The sequence below is a fragment of the Nymphalis io genome, chromosome 3 (genome assembly GCF_905147045.1).
Source record: "Nymphalis io chromosome 3, ilAglIoxx1.1, whole genome shotgun sequence".
Lineage (NCBI taxonomy): Eukaryota > Metazoa > Arthropoda > Insecta > Lepidoptera > Nymphalidae > Nymphalis > Nymphalis io.
In genome coordinates this window covers 1280386-1300942 of record NC_065890.1, presented here as the reverse complement: position 1 = coordinate 1300942, position 20557 = coordinate 1280386, and the positions used below count along the sequence as shown (strand labels likewise).

Here is a 20557-nt window from a genome sequence, read left to right as displayed (position 1 = left end):
GTGTTATCTGATAACTTGTTCACGTATGAAAACAATGAATTTAACATTCCAATCCCAAATATTTTGATTAGAAGTAACAAGTAAAGAATGACAAAAAAAGCTTCAAAAACTTTATTCAAAATCAACAAAGTATAATACAATAATTATAATAACATATGACTTATTTTAATAAATTATTAGCAGCCATGATGATTAAGCTTATACGACGATTCGCAACATGACTTGGAAATGATCGGAGGAATTTCGTTAGATGTTTGTTAACTTCTCCAACAACCAAGGGTAAATGCACGCGTGTGGTATGGTCTGATAGGTTTAAGTTTATTATGGCTTCTTCCAAATATCTGCGAATAAACACACCAAATAGCTTATAATAATTATTATATGACATGATCATAACTATGTCAGTAGTATTAAAAAATTGACCTGCATTTAAGTTGAGTATCATGGACCATATCAGTAGCGAGTTGTTGAACGAGAGACAACAACACTGACTGTTTAAGACTGCATGGCGTAGAGAACACCTTGTCCAAGTCCGCGGCCTTGCAAGCTGCCATCACAAGAGATAAGTCCGAGGACGATAGCGCTTCCTCAAAAGATTTATTAATGTCGCCTTCTTTTATTTGCTTGTTAATTTCCGCTGATTTCATCTACAAAATAGTAGTAGAAGCTTTCAACATAGGTTCACTTCAAAGAAATAAAAAAATAACAATTTGTTAATAAAAAAAATAAAATTGTAGGTAATATTATTTACTAATTGATCAATAATAGAGCGTTCAGGATCCGCCGGTTGTGGTGGGCTGATATGTGAGAATATTTCTTTCTCGTGAAGAGAAGAATTTTCTTCCCAAACATCTGGTTGCAATTGTGGCATTAGTATACCTAATAATTTTTCACGCCATTCCTTGAGTTCATTTTTTAAAATTCTAAAAATTACAACAGATGTTTAAACATAGAATTTTTTATAGAATATTATAGAACTTGACACTGGAACAGTAGTTAAATAAACACTTATTATTATAGTAGATATGTTGTTGTAAGCGTGCAATTTAAATAATATATAAATAAATAGAAATCTGTAACAGATTGTAATATTTTCTTTTTTAGAAGTCGTTTGCGTGTAGCAAATAACCCCAACTTAAAAAGTTTACTTAGATTTGGACCATGACGGTCAATCTCAAGAGAGATTAACCAACTGCGCAGGACATATTATATTGCGCAAGTGTGTGCCCAAACCCAGGCGCACTCTCTATTTCCTAGCTCTCATAATCCAATGGGACGGCAATCCGACACGTCCGGAAGTTCAGGCGCAGGATCAACGGGCTTTCCGAGGCTCGGGAGTGTAGACACTTCCAAATACTTAGATATACACATATTATAACTCAATTTAAACTCACATTTGTAATGTACTTTTCAAATTATCAAAGATATTTCCCAATTTGTTATTCTCCAATTGAACTTGATGTTTTTCTAATGCTACTTGTAGCGAGCGTGAAGTTTTATGCACTGATTTGAAAAACGAAGATCCTGCTTCCACTACAAGAAAAATGTTAAAATATATGTTATGTATAATGTTTTGTGAATAATGCAGCTGATTTTAAGCAAAATAAGTATATTATAATGTTGTATTTCTGACTATTAATCAATTATCAATAATATTAATAAAGAATGCCTGATGATATCTGTATTTTGAAATAAACTCTCACGTTCATTAAATGCATTTTCCAATGTTCTTGTGACATGTCTGAGCAGTCGGCGATGGGATTGCTGCATGATGGGTAAGTAGGCGCTGGGGAAGGTGGCAGAGAAACAATTACCGATGACCTCTTTTACGCTCTCTGCTGTTGCATATGCTATTCGGTCCTTTAGATCCTGATGAGTTAATAAAAATATTAAATTAAGAGACAAGACGAAACGGATATAAGATGTCAGAAGTAGAGACGCTAGCTCTCATTTTCTTTACTCATCCGAATATTTTGTAAAAAGTAAGACAATAAATGAGTGAATGTTTGTTAATATTCTACTGAAAAGGACTCCTCTCTTAAAGAAGATATTATTCCAATACACTCCTCTGAAAGATGGTTGATCTATACTCTCATATTTCAATCTTGGGACAGAATATTACCCTTGCGGTTGTTTCTATCAACCAAAAAATAGTGGACCGCAATGTTCGGTTAAGATTCTCGTATTCTAGGATGTCAGGATTTTATGTTGGTGTACATATGATTATATAAAACTATAATTAACTAATGCGACAAATAAGTTTATTATTATAACTTACATCACTTTGTAAGAAATCAATGAGAAGCTGTCGAATTTCTCTATCGACGTTTTGTATTTGTGACGTTTTAGTCATATCAATCAGATCTTTTGTTCGTATTTTTCTATCGTCAAACTTTGTAGCATCTTCTAAAACTTTCGTTACATCATCCAATCTAAAACATTTTCATTATTATGGAAAACGCAATAAATTAAAAATAAAGGATTTTTATAAAGTAAAGTAACAGCCTGTAAATGTCCCACAGTTGGGTCTCTCCTCTTGACTTTTGAGAAGAAGGAGCTTCTCCTACCACGCTGCTGCAATTCGGGTGGATGATACACAAGTTGCAAATGAAAACCCGTATTGTAATTTGTAGACAAGTATGTAAATTTTGTCAATTAATATGTTATAAATTTCAAGATAACGAATGACTAAATTAAAAGAAAGTAAAAAGTTTTTCTAATTCATGTTTTTCCCATACCTATTGAAAGTAAATCATTTTTATCATTTGTAAAAAGTATGCACTTACTGTCAATATCGACATTTTAATTGCACGATATTTTGATGCGATCGTGCTCATGGTGTCACTAAAATATATTAATGGTTTATTGGTGGTCCGTTAAACATGAATGGTGCACGCTATAATCATGATTATGTACCAGTATGGATTAAGGCATTATATTTATTTACTTAAGTTTTGTCTTATAAGAAAAAAATCCTTACGTATTTGTAGAATCCCTCGAAAAATCGGGTCGTTGAGCTGACGGTAAGCTGCTAATGACACAATTGGAACTGAGCAGATCTTCCTTCAGAGCTTTTAATAAAAAATGCTGTTCGAGCAGCATATCTAATTTAAAAAATAACATTATTAATAACTGGCAGTATTTAACGGTATGTAGGTAGTTATTGTAAGCAGTAAAATCCTGTAAATGTCCCACTGCTGAGCCTCTTGAGGTTCGACTCTTATTCCACTATTAATACGGGTTTGTGGACACATGAGAGAGACGGCAGGATTAGTGTAAAAATTAAAACATGCAGATTTCTTTACGAAGTTTTAAACAAATATTTTTTTTAATGTACTATTACAAAAAAAAAAAAATTAAATATAAGAATAAAATTGAATTTTTGAAAAATCGAATTTCTTAAAAAATCAACTAATGATTCCAAAGTCATATATACGCACACATTTTTAAATAATAATTTTGAAAATAATGCACTCAACAATAAAAGCTTTATAAAATATTTATATACATTTAAATATTAAAATTATTATTTAATTGTATATTGGTAGTCATCATTTAAAAAAATACAGTCGAAACCTTCAACAACTTGTCATAGCGAAACACCGTAATTCTTGCATCACATCACCTTCGATTTTTTTTTATTAAATAAATAATTATTTAAAATAAAAAAATATATCTTGTTTTATTTTTTATAAAAAATGTATGTGAGATTCTTATGTGAGGTTCATGAGAAAAATCCTTCAAAATAAAAAAATTGTTATATACTCACTATTTAGCTTACATATTTTCTTATCCAAAGCCGACAGGTTTTCATCGTCAAGTTTCGACGTATTTGCAACTCCAGTGTCTAACTGTTCTTTATCAAATGAAGAAACATCTGAACGATCATCTATTATAACGCAAATATCCTGAGATGAATCGCTTTGTAAATGATTATCGCGATTAAAATAGTCACAAAAACGATCATATGATTTCTCTCTTTTAACGTAACGATCATTTGGTGTATTTAAAGTATCTACTGATCTTGATTTTGTTAGATTTGAGTGAAAATGGGAAGACATTTTATTATTATTGAGAGTTTAATTTTTATCCCAAGAAGAAAACGGTTCAGATGTAGTCGTGTATCGCTTTTGTTTGGTTTAATTAGGGTTTGATAATTTGATTTGATGTTTTTTTCTTTCTACCTTCATATTTTTGTAACTAAAAATGAAATAAAAATATTTCGTCATAAAATACCTTTTCAAAACAAGCTTTTATTATTTTATTTTAACCTTATTAAGATGACGATTCTTATGTGTATTTTCTTCAGCGCCAAAAATTTCTGCTCAATCGGTCAAGATTTGATGCAGTTGAAGTCGCATAATGTATTATAAAAAAACCAAATTAATTCGTCTTATGTATGATATGAGAATGTTCTTTTTATATTTATTATTTTGTGTTTAGTAAAATAACCTTTGATATATTTATATATTTTGCATATAAATAGAAAAGAAAGAAAAAGAAATAAATACGTTTTTCATTTAATACCAAATCAGGTCAAAAAAATAAAAACAACTGTGTATATTAAAACATGTTTTTAAAATATTTCTCATTATTGCAACTTGTAAAGTAAAATACAAATACCATGAAATCAGTACTTTATTATCGTATAGTAATAAAATTGTGTTTGATATTGTTGTAAAATATTGTTGATTACGACTTTCCTATTCATGGCACACATTAATATTATGAAAATAAAAAAAGCTATCACGAGTTATATAATATATAGATTACATTATTATTGTTATATATATTACTTGATGTAAGGCCGCAGACCCGGAGGTCCTGGGTTTAATTCCCAGGTTAGGCCAATAAATAGTTATTGGGTTTTTCTGTCAGAAAAATTCTCAGTAGCAGCCCGGGGTCTGGATGTTGGAAGTGTGTACACTTGTGTATACATGTGTGTGTGCCTCGGACAGCACGTAAATCCGTTGGTTCTGCGCCTGAACTCTTTCCGGTCGTGTCGGATTGCCGTCCCATCGGATTATGAGAGTTAGGAGAAGAGAGCGCATACTTTTGTGCATAATATCTCCTGCGCAATTGGTAAATCTCTCTCGAGATTGGCCATCGTGGCCGAAATCGATCTGGAGGATTTAATTTCGGTTTATTAATTGTAATTTTAATATTTTTTTAAATTTCTTATTTTCTTCATTCAAGAATACAACTAAATAAATAAATTACTGATCTGGGTTTTTTCTAATTACGTTACTTTCAAAATAATAAAATCCTTAATCAATTTTATTGAACGTGTTCGTTAATTTTTTTTTTAAATTTAAAACTTCAAATTGTATATTGTGTTGTTTAGGACTTCTGCATCTGTAGAGTGTAACCTTATAAACAATAGACCAATGAGGCAGTTAACTTATAGAAACAATTTTTATTTTCTTTAATTTCTTTTATTATCAACGAAATCATACCAAAATTACAGTTTGAGTATTTAAAATTTCACTTTTAACAATCCTATAAGGTATTATAATATAATTTTAATTTCCTTAGAGTTTCTAACTGGTTTGGAACCAAGTCAAGAGCTGCTTTTTTCAAGGACGTATATCGACTGGATGATGAGAAATTGTTAACAATAACCCAACAATCAACATTGAAAGAATCAATCAGTCGCGCATTGGGAAATTCGTCTTATGTTTACGGGCTGTATTGCACTGTTACTGATGACATTATTATAGCTAAATACAATTAACCTCTCATATCCCTTTGCTATTTTTATATATTTTATAATTCAAATTATTACTGGTGGTAGGCTTTGTGCAAGATCGTCTAGGTAGGTACCACCCACTCATCAGATATTGTACCGCAAAAAGTAGCACTTGGTATCATCTTGGTATCAATGTCTAAGGGCATTGGAGACCACTTACCATCAGGTGGCCCATATGCTCGTCCATCTACGTGTACTATATAAAAAAAAAAATTAAAAATATCGTCACGTCCAATTATACCGGTAGTTTCATATTTATAGGTTATGTTGTATATTTTTTCTTTGCAAATTTTAATTTATCTTATATAAATTGAATATAAAAATGAATAAAGATATTCAATATTAGAACATCTTGGTCGAGCGCCAGTTTATGATATAGATTACAAGTTTTATAAATATTATTTTAACAATTTCTCATAAAAAATAATATTTAAATAGATATAATTCGTCTTTGTTGACTCTACAATACATTAACTACAGCTAGCGACTTACATTTTATTATTTACAAGGACAATTGTAACCTCAGTCGTAAGTTTTGTACAAATAATATTAATGACTATAAGAGCTTACAGCAGTCACATAATTTACTTAAATGTAACAATATTTGTGTTCTTTTCAATAGAGTGTGTGTGGAATATATATTTTTTGATAAATGTTTAAATTAAATTAAAAAAAAGGAATGAAAGATATCCAATATAAAACTAAATACCTGGTCTGTTACTTTTAAACTGAATGATTTATCTAATGTTAATATAAAGTAACTCCAAAATGGATAAAAAATAATGTAGATGACATGGACATAGGTGGCTGTTGGCTTTTTCATATCATAACAAATAGACTATCAATCTATATTTATCATTATCACTAAAAAATACTATTGTCATTAATAATTGTATACACACTAAATCAGTTCTTATCCATTGAGGAGAGTAGCATGAGGAAGCTTGCCTGTCTCCAAGGAGATACATATACGATCTATAATACCATTCTATATAATTTATATATGTATCTCTTGTGAGATAGGCAGATATTAATCTTAAACAGTAGAGATCATTTTACAAAAAAAGAGATTGGACATTTCCTTATGTTCATTATTTAGACATGTAGACTAAATGATGTAAACAGTTCTTAGTAATGCCAGCACCACAAGTAATTACATAAAAAGGAACAAAAAAAACATTTAATAATTTAAATGAAATTATACCAGCTAAATTTGGATACATTTACATATATATATATCGATCAAATATCATAATACTAATAATGGTTATAATTTTACATTTCAATCATTACATGTTTATTGAAAATGTTTATCTTATGGTTATATTTTCATCTGACAAAACAATAGTTAAGCGTTAATTATTTATGAGAAGAAAAAAAAAAGAAAAACAATCATTAGAGCCACAGCATTAATTGATCATAGTCTTATAGTGTTATTTTCACTAGTAACTTTTTTACACTAAACACTTTCGCTCAGGGTCACATTTTCACATCACTAGTCTAATATCAGTGCATAGTCCTGTAGGCACAGGGACAGTGACAGCAGGGCCGTGGTCAGACATTGTTCTTGACCAACGACTCCGTGGCCATCAGCAACATGCGGAACTGTCTGCTTAGAGTGTGTCCTGGATTTGCGTTCAGGAAGGCCACTATTTGCTTCTGCAGTTCTCTAATGACGACCGGCAAGTGCTCACGTGTAACTGGATTTGACGTATCTAAGTTCATCACGGCCTCTTCAAGATATCTGTAATATGAGAGTTTACTGTTTAAAAGCAAATTCCAAATATAAAATTAAGTTTTCATAATTTTATAAAATGATAATCGACATCTTTACAAATTGCAAGTTACTTTCCACTGGTGCCGGGTGGTCGTACCTGTGCTTGAGGTGCGTGTCGCGCGTCATGTCTGCGGCGAGCTGCTGCACGAGCGACAGCAGCACGTGCTGCTTGAGGCGGCACGGCGGGCCCAGCACGCGCGCCGGCTCGGCCGCGCGGCACGCCGCCACCACCAGCGCGAGGTCGGACGCCGACAGCGCCAGCTGGAACGCGCCGTTCACGTCGCCGCTCATCATCAGCGACTGGATCTGGCTCACCTGCATCTGCGGCGGGGAGGGCGCTTCGTGTTATGTCGAGGAGTCGAGATGGTGTTGAGCGAGTCGGACTACTTGAAATTGTACGAGATAAGGAGCATAGCAGTCATGGTGTTTCGAAAGCGATCTCCGAATCTATCGTAGCGGCGATTCTTAGTATTGTTGTGTTCCGATTTGAATGGTGGGTGAGTCGGCGTAATAACAGGCACAAGAAACATTATATCTTAGTTCCCATGATTGGTGACGCATTGGCGATGTTAGCAATGGTTAATATGAGAGAGTATTGGATTGTCGCTTAGCAGATGGGACTTTTAAAAACTTGCACTACTTTTTTTTACTTAAACTGTGATAGTTAGAGTGATGGAAGGACGCTTAAAAATGGCTGTAGTACGAATAAAAATTTAACTAGTTCATTATATTACGATATACGACTATAGTATATAGATTCGACCATATTTACTCTATAAGACTAAATTTACATACAATAACTTATAATTATATTAACTACTTACTATTCTATATATTTTTATATATATAGTCTAATTATTATTATTGATTACATAGTAAGCTGTTAAGTATCTATTAAAGTTTGAAGGAACGAGAATACTCTGAGCAAGAAGGGTAAAGACTGTTGAACACAGTTCCTTGCGTTACGGGTTGACTTCTGAAAAATTATGAACTTAACTTTACTCTGGGCGTTACAAAACAGTTTTAAGTAACTACAAAGTTTTTATAATATTAATTATTCGTTTCGTGACAGTTACCTCCACAGACGTATGGTTCTGTAAAAGATAAAACATCTCAATAACATGATTTATATTTATTGAAAAAAAAAATAACGTAACAGATTAAAAATAACATTTTTAATTAAATAATTTTTATATGTAATATTATAAATATAATATTTTATATATTATATATATATATATATATATAATATTTAATTAAATTTTAATAAAACATTCAGTAAAAATATAATATAAATCACAATATTAATCATCTTATAAATATCGATAGTTGTTTTGATGAAGTTCGAATTTAAAATGTCTGCACCACTAAAATTATATTGTACTATACATTTAGTCGCAATAACATGGCGGGCCGTAAGTGTAAGCTCGCAACTACAATCTTAGAACCAAGATATAGCAAGCGCCCACGATGCAAGTTTGTAGCGCTACTGTAGCAATTCTCGTACGAATTTAAGAACTAGTACAATTTTTTATTGTGTTATTATTACACAAACTTTATAGGAAGGCGAATCAAAAAGAGGTCCAATGATGTTGATGATTTTCTAAACTAGTTTTTTGCCAAACACCCAACTGATTGAAATGAAATTGTATAAATTTATTTTATAACAATCTTTAATAATATTTATTTTATTATTAATTATTTCAAGCGTGATGCTTTAATTTTATTCATCAAAAAAAACCTTGTATCGTTTCAATCGTTATTTTCAATATATACGTGTAGTACTCTCCTGATTATTTACTCTGATAGTCTTTTAAAATAAGAAATCAAACGCGCTTGAACACCGTCCCACCTGCCTGTCGGCGACGGAGGGCGCGGCGGGCGTGGCGGGCGAGTGCGCGCGCGACATCTGCACGGAGCGCGCCTGCTCGCGCCACCACGACACCTCCTTCTCCAGCACGCTGCGCACGTAAAATTGTATGATTATTGAGCGCTGCGACGGCTCCACGCGAGCGGAATTCCTCGACAGACGCGAGGTGGAAGACGGATAGTGAATGTCGGGCAACCTGTGCACGACGTCGCGGAGCTGCGCGGCGTAGTGCTGCGGCTGCGGCGGCGCGGCGCGGGCCAGCGCGTCGGCGTGGCGCTCCAGCGCGCGCAGCAGGGCGCCCGCGCCCGCCGCGCCGCCGCGCTCCGCCGCCGCGCGCGCCGCCGCCTCCGTGTTGGCGGCGACTGCAAGCGACACGGGTACGCTTTATGTTTTATTCGCCTTCGCCTGTTTCTTTTGACGTTCCAAAATTAGCGTTTTTAAACATCTGTGACGGTATTTAGTAGTTTTTCATCGACTATGTAGCTGAATGTCCACGTACATTCCTTGGTGCCGGTCTGGAAGGCGTGGTTGATCTGCCGGAAGATCTGCGCGTGCGCCTTCTCCATGACGGGCACCACGCTCTCGAACAGCGCGGAGCGGAACGACTCGCGCACCATCTCCGTCAGCGACGTCGCGATGGCAGTGCTCAGCCGCTCCATTACCGTCTGGAGGATACATTTACAAATTTAACTATAAAAGTAAAATGCCCGATATACATTTCTTTATTGCGATTAATTCGATTAGAAACTTAAAACTTGTAACGTAAGCGTGAATATCGATAGCAGACGGTACCTTGCTGCTGGCGAGCTTCTCGATGTTGTCCCTCAATAGGCGGTCGGTCGCGGTCAGCTTGGCGGCCAGCTCGTGCTCCAGCGCGCGCGCCAGAGGCTCCAGCGCCCGCGCCGCCCCCGCGCCCGCCGCCGCCGCCGCCTGCGCGCTCGTCGCCTCGCTCAGCCGCGAAATGCGCTCCCACCTGACACGGGCACAGACCTAACGTCACTCACGGCACTTCTAAGTGTTCAAAATACAATTCATGCTTTTGATATTGTCGTAGATTAGTCGCAAGTGTAGCAAATATAAGCGGGCAGTACCCGGCCGCGAGCGCGGAGTCGACGGCGCCGGCGGTGCGCTGCGCGTGCGCGAGCAGCGCGTCGTCCAGCTGCGCGCGCGGCCCGCACACGTCGCCGCGCAGCGCGCGCAGCTCGCGGGACTGCGTCGACACCAGCTCTGTGGGCGACATCCGATGTACTTGTAGGTGATCCGCCGTCGGTGGCCGCAATTAGATAAAACTATAACTTAACACGAGAAACGTTAGTTAAGTCATTCAGCATTGACAATATAGTGTTTGAACCGAGTGCATTATTGTCCCAGGAGCGTTCGCTCCTACGCACTGTTGCATGAGCAGACCAACCTATCGAGGGCCTGCTATAGCAGTAGTAAGTATTCACATTTGAATCTTATTATCCTACCAGTTAGTATGTCCAATTTTTGCTCGAGCGATTCGAGGCGGGTCTTGGTGGCGTCGTCAGCGAGCAGCCTGTCGGGCGCGCTGGCGGGCGGCGGGGCGCTCAGCGACTGCGTGCTGGACTTCTCGCTGGAGGCTTTCCTCTGATTAGCTTCCGTTATCTGAGCGAGTGATATTTGCGGCCACGACGTGTCACTGTCTGGAGAGCCATTTAATGTGTTAACAAATATAACGGTAGCAGTAGTATAGTACGTAAAAATATCCCACCGCTATTTAAAGAGAAAGTTTGCTTGTGCTTATTCCACCATCTTTAATTGAACTCCATGTATTCTATTACGTGACCGTGTCGTTTTCTATTTTTATATTCTTTATTAATATGTACATAAATATTAGTGTCTATCCATTAAAACGTTTATAATATTATTAAGAACAGCTAGTAAAAATGATATGTTACTGGCATGCGTCAGCTTGGCAGGCGGAGGTGGCTTTTCAGGTGTCGTAAATAGTTCAGACGTATAGAACGGTTCGCAGGCCCCGTCGGCGCTGGTCTCATTGGCGACTACTTCAACCTCCAGCGGCGGGGTCTGCTTCGAAACTTCCTCTTCTTCTTCCTGATTAATATATAATATATTGCAGTGACCCTTTACAATTTTGAACCGTTATTGTATCAGTTTCAATACACACTGAAATGATGAGTATGATAAATGGCAAGTTGTAAGGGCACTTAGATTTACCATGTCCGTGTAGAAGGGCGTGGTGGTGTGCGACATGATCTGCTGCACCTCCCGGCTGGGGCTGGAGCCGCCCGACGCCTTCCCCCCCGCCGCGCCCGCACACTCCTCGCCCTCCTCCGCCGGCACCAGTCCTGTGACCATTTAGATACTTATTTTGTAAATCGAGCCTCACACTCCGTAGTCTTTGCGTAATTATAATACAAATTTCAACATAAATATTATGTACATATAAAAATTTTTAAAAAATCAAATAGCTAACCAGCCTGCTTAATATTGATAGTATCGTGGTATGTACCTCCAGTGGAAACTCTTGGTTTATTATTGATTTCCGGAGTGGCTGACAGGGGCGGGTTGTCGTCTTCCCTCTTACCCGGTGAACTGTCAAATCAAAATAATTATTAAGAGGTCGGACATAAAATTTACTCGATCAAAATTATTGTAATTAATTGCAGCGCTATGTATGTGTGCGCCGTTTTTTTTTTTTTTATAGAATAGGAAGGCGGACGAGCATATGGGCCACCTGATGGTAAGTGGTCACCAACGCTCTTAGACATTGGCATTGTCAGAAATGTCAACCATCGCTTACATATCCAATGCGCCAACAACCTTGGGAACTAAGATTTTATGTCCCTTGTGCCTGTAATTACACTGGCTCACTCACCCTTCAAACCGGAACACAACAATATCAAGTATTGCTGTTTTGCGGTAGAATATCTGATGAGTGGGTGGTACCTACCCAGACGAGCTTGCACAAAGCCCTACCTAATGATTTGATAGCTTACTAATACTTTTGTATTGATGTAAGACGAAGTAATATATCCTGTAACCTTACTCATTAACGGGTAAAAAACTTTATAATACAGATAATATAAAGTCAAAAGAAATTGTAGTGGATGTTCATATTTATATATAGCTTCATCTATGTGATGTGCTGTTTATCATACACGAACAACACACAATCATTACGAAAAACATCATGAGGAAATCCTTCGGAAGCTATTTTGTTCCAACCAGCAATCTGTAGAACAACAATGGTGTTGTTAAACAGGAATGTTTCTAAATTTCTTGCCACTTACCTAAAAGCATCAGGAGTCATGAGATTCAGTTGAGGCGGCATCGTTGTCGGAGATTCTGGCCGTTGACTGATTAAGCTACCTGGTTGAGTCTGAAAATATTATTATAAACTATAATCTCATCTCATTGCCGTGTGGTGACGGCGACGAATATCACCACCCCATCTCATCCCGTGGGGGGCGTAGAAGTCGACCCGAGGGAATATACACCAGAGAACGGGCAGCAGCGTCTCTCTGAGTACTATGACTAACTTACTGCGATCGCCAACCCGTCTGCCAAGCGTGGCGATTATGGCATATCCCCTCATGATTCGCGCAACTAAACCACGGCCCCTAGTCCCCGGCAGCCCTGCTATTCCTAGCCTTGGTAACAGCTGTGGTAACGGCGGGGCAGGGGGTGCTAAGAATCCCCGGCAGATTTCGTGTTACCAACACCGACGACCTCTGGCCCTGGCAACATATAACACGCGTACACTGCGGACCGACGAGAAGATCATCGAACTGGAGGAAGAATTGAGCAGGTTACACTGGGATATCGTCGGATTATCCGAAGTCCGAAGACAGGGGGAGGATACGATGATCCTGAAATCCGGTAACCTTCTCTATTTCCGAGAGGGCGATCAACTGTCTCAAGGTGGTGTCGGGTTCATAGTCCACAAGTACCTCGTTAACAACGTTGTGAAAATCGAGAGTGTGTCGGCTAGGGTGGCGTACCTTATACTCAGAATCACCAAGCGGTATTCTTTGAAGGTCATACAGGTATACGCGCCGACTTCGACACACTCCGACGATGAGGTTGAGGTCATGTATGAGGATTTATCTAAAGCCATACATACCAACAAGACTCATTTCACTGTTGTAATGGGGGACTTCAACGCGAAGCTGGGCAAACGATTCGGTGATGAGTTAAAGGTGGGACCTCATGGAATTGGAGACCGCAACACTCGGGGCCAGATGTTGGCCGACTTTATGGAGAAGGAGGGACTCTTTATGATGAACTCCTTTTTCAAGAAGCCAGGTCAGCGTAAATGGACCTGGGTGAGCCCTGATGGGAAAACCAAGAATGAGATAGACTTCATCTTGTCGACGAGAAGACAAATATTTAATGACGTCTCCGTGATCAATGCAGTCAAAACTGGGAGCGATCACAGACTCGTAAGAGGCTCGTTAAATATCAATGTTAAACTCCAGAGGTCCCGACTGATGAAGTCTACGCTCCGACCATCACCTCTTCAAATCCGAAATCCCGAAGCCTTTCAGCTCGAACTCCAAAACCGATTCGATTGCCTAGCAGACTGCGAGGAAGTGGACACATACAACGACAGGCTTGTGGAAACTGTCCGTACGGCTGGGTCTAAGACCTTCAAGACCAGCCGTACAAAAGGAACCAAAAAGATCTCTGCCTCTACCCTACGGCTTATGGAGGAAAGACGGAAAATGATTCTGACGTCCCCAGCTGATGCTGCCGGCTATCGGCTGATCAACAGACGGATTTCAAAGTCTCTAACTCGCGACACTCGCCAATTTAATACAATGCGCATTAAAGAGGCCATCGAGCGGAACAAAGGCTCTAAAGTGTTCGCCAGAGATCTGTCTGTTGGTCAGAGTCAACTGACAAGGCTGAAAACTGAGGATGGCAGAATAGTCACGTCAAGATCTGAGCTGTTGGAAGAGGTTGAGAAGTTCTACGGTCAGCTGTACACGACAGCTCAATTACCTGTCAGTAGTCATGCTGCAGATCCCAGAGCAAGACTAACCCGACACTACACTGAAGATTTTCAGGACGTCAGTCTTTTCGAGATTAGAATGGCTCTCGGACAACTCAAAAACAACAAGGCACCTGGTGATGATGGTATTACAGCCGAGCTTCTGAAGGCGGGTGGTACACCGATCCTCAGGGCTCTTCAGAGGCTTTTTAACTCCGTCATTGCCAAAGGTCAAACGCCAAAAGCATGGCACAGAAGTGTGGTGGTACTTTTCTTTAAGAAGGGTGATAAAACCCTTCTGAAGAATTACAGGCCCATCTCACTGCTGAGTCATGTTTACAAGTTGTTTTCGAGAGTCATTACGAATCGTCTCGAGCAAAGGCTTGACGACTTCCAGCCACCCGAACAAGCCGGATTCCGGAAAGGCTTTAGCACCATAGACCACATACATACGCTGCGGCAAGTTATACAGAAGACTGAGGAGTATAACCAGCCACTTTGCTTAGCGTTTGTGGACTATGAGAAAGCCTTTGATTCGATCGAAACCTGGGCTGTGCTGAATTCTCTTCAAAGGTGCCAAATTGATTATCGGTATATCAGGGTGTTAAAGTGCTTGTACGAGAACGCCACCATGTCGATCCGACTCCAGGATCAGAACTCAAAACCTATCCAACTGCAGAGAGGTGTAAGACAGGGAGACGTGATATCTCCGAAACTGTTTACCGCTGCATTGGAAGATGTTTTCAAGCTTCTGGACTGGAACGGACTTGGCATCAATATTAACGGCGAGTACATCACTCATCTTCGATTTGCCGATGACATTGTAATTATGGCTGAGACCTTGGAAGACCTCGGCACTATGCTCGATGACCTCAGCAGGGTTTCCCAACAAGTGGGTCTAAAAATGAACATGGACAAGACGAAAATCATGTCGAACATCCATGTTGCACCCACTCAAGTCAAGGTTGGAAATTCTGCACTCGAAGTTGTAGACAACTATGTCTACCTAGGTCAGACCATCCAACTAGGTAGGTCCAACTTCGAGAAAGAGGTAAATCGTCGAATTCAACTCGGCTGGGCAGCGTTCGGGAAGCTACACGATATCTTCTCATCCCAAATACCGCAGTGTCTCAAGTCGAAAGTCTTCGACCAGTGTGTGTTGCCAGTGATGACGTATGGATCAGAGACGTGGTCGCTCACAATGGGCCTCATAAGAAGGCTCAAGGTCACTCAAAGGGCAATGGAGAGGGCTATGCTCGGAGTTTCTCTGCGAGATCGAATCAGAAATGATGAAATCCGCAGGCGAACCAAAGTAACCGACATAGCCCGAAGAATTGCTAAATTGAAGTGGCAGTGGGCGGGGCACATTGCTCGCAGAACCGACGGCCGCTGGGGCAGAAAGGTTCTCGAGTGGCGACCACGAACCGGAAGACGCAGCGTGGGCAGGCCACCTACAAGGTGGACCGACGACTTAGAACGAGTCGCGGGAAGCCGTTGGATGCGGGCAGCGCAAGATCGGCCAACGTGGAAATCCTTGGGGGAGGCCTTTGTCCAGCAGTGGACGTCTTTCGGCTGATGATGATAATCTCATCGGAACAGGCAATGTCAGATCTTTATATAGCTAGTTCAATTCATGAAGACGTGAGCTTTGCAGCTTACATTGCACGCTTGGATTGTAGCTAGTGGAAAAAAGGGGGGGAGGGGCACTTCATCGAAGATTGAACGATCTGTAGTGTTGCGTATTAGGTTAGGCTCTCACAAACGACACCTGCAACAGACCTGCGAACGCATGAGCAGGCTCTTGAGTTGCTGCGTCTGCTGCTGCAGGATGCTGGTTGGCAGCTCGCCTTCCGCCGTCGTGCCCTCCTCCAGCGACAGCTGCTCTAGATCTGCAACATCGTAGGTTGATCTTACGAACATCCCCACACTTCTATTTTTTTTCAAATTTAATACCAATAACGAATTTGTTATCTACGATTGTCGCTTATTTTGGAGAAATGGTCATTAAAAAAAACTTGTGATATGTCGCTATTGTTGAAATGAAGTTTACCTTTTCGATAACAAAATTTTACAAAAAATACGAACATACAAAATAGTTAATAATGCTCTTTAGCTAAATCTATAAAATAGATAAATATAAATCTATAAATATGCATATATAACAGCCAGCTAAAACATCACACAGTTTTGGCGAGTGCAAGCACATACCGTGCAACGGCAACGAGTTCCTCTGCAGTCGCGGCGCGTAGATAAGCTCCCCCTCCTGCAGCCCTTTGGGCTGCACGATGTACAGGCGCAAGCGCACGCGACGCTCGCCCTCCTCCTGCACACACACATCGTGGTGTGGGGACTCAACCGACTTACACACACCATACGAACAAATTATAGTTACATACCAACAAAATAAAAAAATAAAATACCATCTATTCAATTACCATTATGATATATTATACGCACGTATAATATATCATAATGATAATTGAATTTAGGTGGAAGAAATAATAATAAAGAATGCGTGTATAAGTGTGTGTTTGCGTACGTATGTGTGTGCGTACGTGTGAGTGTGCGTACGTGTGAGTGTGCGTACGTGTGAGTGTGCGTATGTGTGAGTGTGCGTACGTGCGTGTGTGCGTACGTGAGTGTGAGCGTGCGTGTGTAATATACTATAGAATTAGAATGTATCTCACCTCGTGGTGCACCTCGAAGTCGTCGGGCGAGTCGCCCACGTCTCCGCTGGAGCCGTTGGTGTGAAAGGGGTCGTCGCAGCTCGACTCGCACTTCACCAGTTGCTCCTCTGTAAGGAAATAAGTGATTATTAACATTATAATACTTACTTCTATTTTATTCTTCTTGATGTATCATATTAAATAGGGCCATATAGTATTATTTTGCACCTGAGATTAATGTACCCTTGTGCTGCAATTTAAAAAGGTGGTCATGATGGTTACATTGCCAATTTAAATGGACATTTGTTTCCACTTATCATCGAGTGGCTCAATTACTCATATACACTGTCTACTCACCGGCATCGACGATACAGAAACTCAACACGGGGTAAGGCAAGAGGAACTCAGATATACTTTTGCAATAGGCCATCATGTCCTCACTGTCTCTGGCCATGTTTAACACATAAAGACTTCTTGTCTTAAAATCAGATAGTAATAAGTAGCTAGCACTGGTATCCAACATAGCCTTCATGCCCAGGGTCTCTGCGCCCAGGGAAGGAGAGAATGTAATTGATTGGAGACAGTTCCATGATTTGCATGACCAAATTTTGATGGATGTATTATTTTCAGCACCGGTTACAGCAAACTTCCAGAATTGGACGCTAAAATAAAAAAAATGTATTGGTTAGATATTAAAATAGATTCATTATAAATTTTGAGCATGTAATACGGTTGTTGTATCCATAACTCTTATTGTTTTAGATTAGAACTTACTCTGTGTTGTAATTCTTGTGGTTGTCAAGGAAGAAGAGACAGCTGAGGGGTTTGCCCCCGTGCGGCTGCCACTTGTGTAAGCAACGCGGGCTGCTCTCGTTGTTCATGTAAACCTGTGAATGAGCATCAATACACAATGATTGGTTAGGTTAGGTATTCTACATTTGTTGAGGATATTGTAATGGAAATACAATCTTATATACGATAACACTAACCTTGGAGTGCAAAAAATATTTTAGACATAAAATGTATCTATGAAGATAGCATATTTATAAAAGCCATCTTCGCAACCCACATCCACGCCGACCAGAACGACGAGGAAAGTTAACATTCCCGGACCATCGGGAGCGTACCTGCGCGAACATGACGTATCCGTCCGCGGCGGCGGTGGCGAGCGCCGTGCCGTCGGGCGAGAAGGCGGCCGCCAGCACGGCGCCCCCGTGCGCGCCCGCGCCGCGCCCCGCGCCGCTCGCCAGCGCCGCGCCCGCGCCCAGCGCGCCGCCCGCGCCGCCCGCGCCGCCCGCGCCGCCCGCCGCGCCGCACAGCGCCGAGCACGCGCGGATGTTCCACATGCGGGCTGGCGACAATATTCATTATGTCCGTAATGAACTAAGGTAATGTCATTTTAAGTCGACTATAAAATTATTGTTTTAACGATTCATGCGAGCCAGTGCAGTAGATGCAGTGGTACTGACCCTGGTTGGCGTGCGTGGTGAGCAACAGACGTGCCACGTCGTCGTCGGGTGCGTCGTCCTCGTCGGGAATGTAAGGACACCACACTACGCGGTGCGTGCTGCCACCCACGCCGGTGTCCTCGCGCACCTCCGCCGATAGAGTGCAACTGTAAAGTTCATCAAAGTGAACTCGCTCGCTTAAAATATTAACTGGTTCAACTGGTGGTATGAATCAATTGGTTCCGATGGCAAAAGAAGGTATAACAACATTGACTTGCATTTGAAATAACATTATGTGTTAACTTCTTAATTTTCTGTGGCATTGATTTTGGATTCATCAAAAAATGGCATTTTCGAATTTCGACGAAGTTGCTACTAGAAGTTTAATAGTAACATTAAAGTGAAAATAAGTAGTTAACTGAAATAGATTTGTATTATAAATAAAAATATATTAATCTAGAACTGTTTATAGCACCTAATAAAGCAGAACTTTTTGCATGAGAGCAAATTGCTTGGAATATGTATCTATGATTTGTTCATCTTTACTCCTCTTACCATTGGAATATATAATACATAGTTTATAAGCCATTCATGCTACTAAAAACTATCTTTGTTTTTTTATGAATAATAATTCAACGAGTATTACCGGAGTCCACTTTCAGTGACTTCAATTTCATGTATATAAAAGTTTCCCATCTCATCAATACTGGCCAAGACAACTTGATTTGGAATATGTGCGAAAGCAAGATCTTGCACCTGTAATAAAAAAAGAATGCAAGGAAGGACAATGTTAATATTATATATTTAGATTTCTTATATATATTATTGTAAAATTGAAAAATAGGTCTAGGGTGGCAACAGGTCAAGTTCAATGATGAGAGTTGGACAACACCTTACTTAAAAGGCACACAGAAACCAAAGATGCAATTCTGTTTTCTGTAAATAATTTATTTTTATTTAACTTGATAGAAAGATACTAACCTCCCCTTTCATGCCTTTGATAAGTGTTCTTCTATCAATGCCTGGTTCAGGGTTATATACTACACGAACCATTCCATTCCATGTGCCAGGGTTAGCAGCATTGGGTGCTAGAAAAAAGAAATCATTTAATTTAATCACTTAGTCAAATCTTAAGAGTACAACTATATATTACAAAAATAATCTTACCTTTGATACTATATGCTAAGTATTTGCCACTAATGTGAACTGCCAATAACTGGCCTGGGTAGAACTTGGGCTCCCAATTGTAGTCCACAAGATTCTTCAGCTTCACTTTAGAACTACCATGGTTATGGTTACCAGCATTAGTTGTTACTACTACATCTGATGCATAAACTTCTGAACTACAGACACCATCACCCTCCGAAAATGAGCTAGAGACACGTAATTCATATGTAAAACTAGTATATTTATTATTTGAAGTTATAAAATTCATCACACTAATATGTTTAAGCAAATTAATTTAATAAGCTTTAACCACCAATTTTATTTGAGCAATATTTTTTGTATACGTAGTAGATTTAATTGCAAGATCTCTCATTTTAAGCGAAGTAACATTTTCGATGCAGATAATCTGCTTTCACGACACCAATTTAAACTTTAGCAGGTTATATCAAGTTCGTATTTATATTATACCTATATTTAGTGAGTTTATGTTATACTGTGTTCTTTATAATTAAGGCATAATTTTATTGGAGAAAAGTTAAACGCTTTTTTCCTAAAAATATCACATAAGCAAATTTTAAATACAAAGTTACTTACATCGTTTGCGTTGTATCTGTAAGTTTTGGAAGCATTGTCGTAGGTTGCATTTTTGCATTAAGCTTCAAGCTTACACATTAATCACAAAACTAGAAGTTAATTTATCAGTAAAATAGTTAGTATATTTGCATAAAAAGTTGATTAAATTAATTCACGAACTCGACACTGAAGCCGACAGCCATTCGACATAAAATGAGATTCGGTTCGTTTTACGAGTTTAACTTGAATTTGTAATCTGACATTTTCAACTAATTAAAAATATGTTACATTTTTCAAAAAACTATTTCATAGCGTGAGTTTTTACGTAA

General features: G+C 39.1%; 2 protein-coding genes across 5 annotated transcripts; both read right to left on the bottom strand.

Moving 5' to 3' along the window:
* Positions 1–97: 97 nt before the first annotated feature.
* Positions 98–4151, bottom strand: LOC126780992 (enhancer of mRNA-decapping protein 4-like). The gene is made up of 8 exons (XM_050505725.1): positions 3770–4151; positions 2981–3104; positions 2279–2432; positions 1704–1869; positions 1395–1533; positions 752–923; positions 424–647; positions 98–341 (listed from the first exon to the last, which is right to left on the bottom strand). Exons 1-8 carry the CDS (start codon positions 4059–4061, stop codon positions 161–163), a joined length of 1452 nt encoding a protein of 483 aa, XP_050361682.1. The 5' UTR covers positions 4062–4151; the 3' UTR covers positions 98–160.
* Positions 4152–5427: 1276 nt separating this feature from the next.
* On the bottom strand, positions 5428–20440 carry LOC126780985 (enhancer of mRNA-decapping protein 4). 4 transcript variants are annotated; one of them, XM_050505714.1, is made up of 23 exons: positions 20250–20440; positions 19656–19861; positions 19470–19576; positions 19135–19244; positions 18510–18655; positions 18168–18391; positions 17815–17927; positions 17398–17702; positions 17062–17168; positions 16583–16733; positions 16154–16263; positions 12672–12760; positions 11855–11973; positions 11596–11726; positions 11316–11472; positions 10866–11060; positions 10488–10623; positions 10189–10369; positions 9896–10061; positions 9593–9758; positions 9379–9487; positions 7624–7847; positions 5428–7493 (listed from the first exon to the last, which is right to left on the bottom strand). In XM_050505714.1, the coding sequence occupies exons 1-23, from the start codon at positions 20297–20299 to the stop codon at positions 7304–7306; spliced, it is 3492 nt and encodes a 1163-aa protein (XP_050361671.1). In that variant the 5' UTR covers positions 20300–20440; the 3' UTR covers positions 5428–7303. The 4 variants fall into 4 exon arrangements, with proteins under 4 accessions (XP_050361671.1, XP_050361672.1, XP_050361673.1 ...); XM_050505715.1 differs by having other exon boundaries at positions 11891–11973; XM_050505716.1 differs by having other exon boundaries at positions 16583–16697.
* Between the last annotated feature and the right edge of the window lie 117 nt (positions 20441–20557).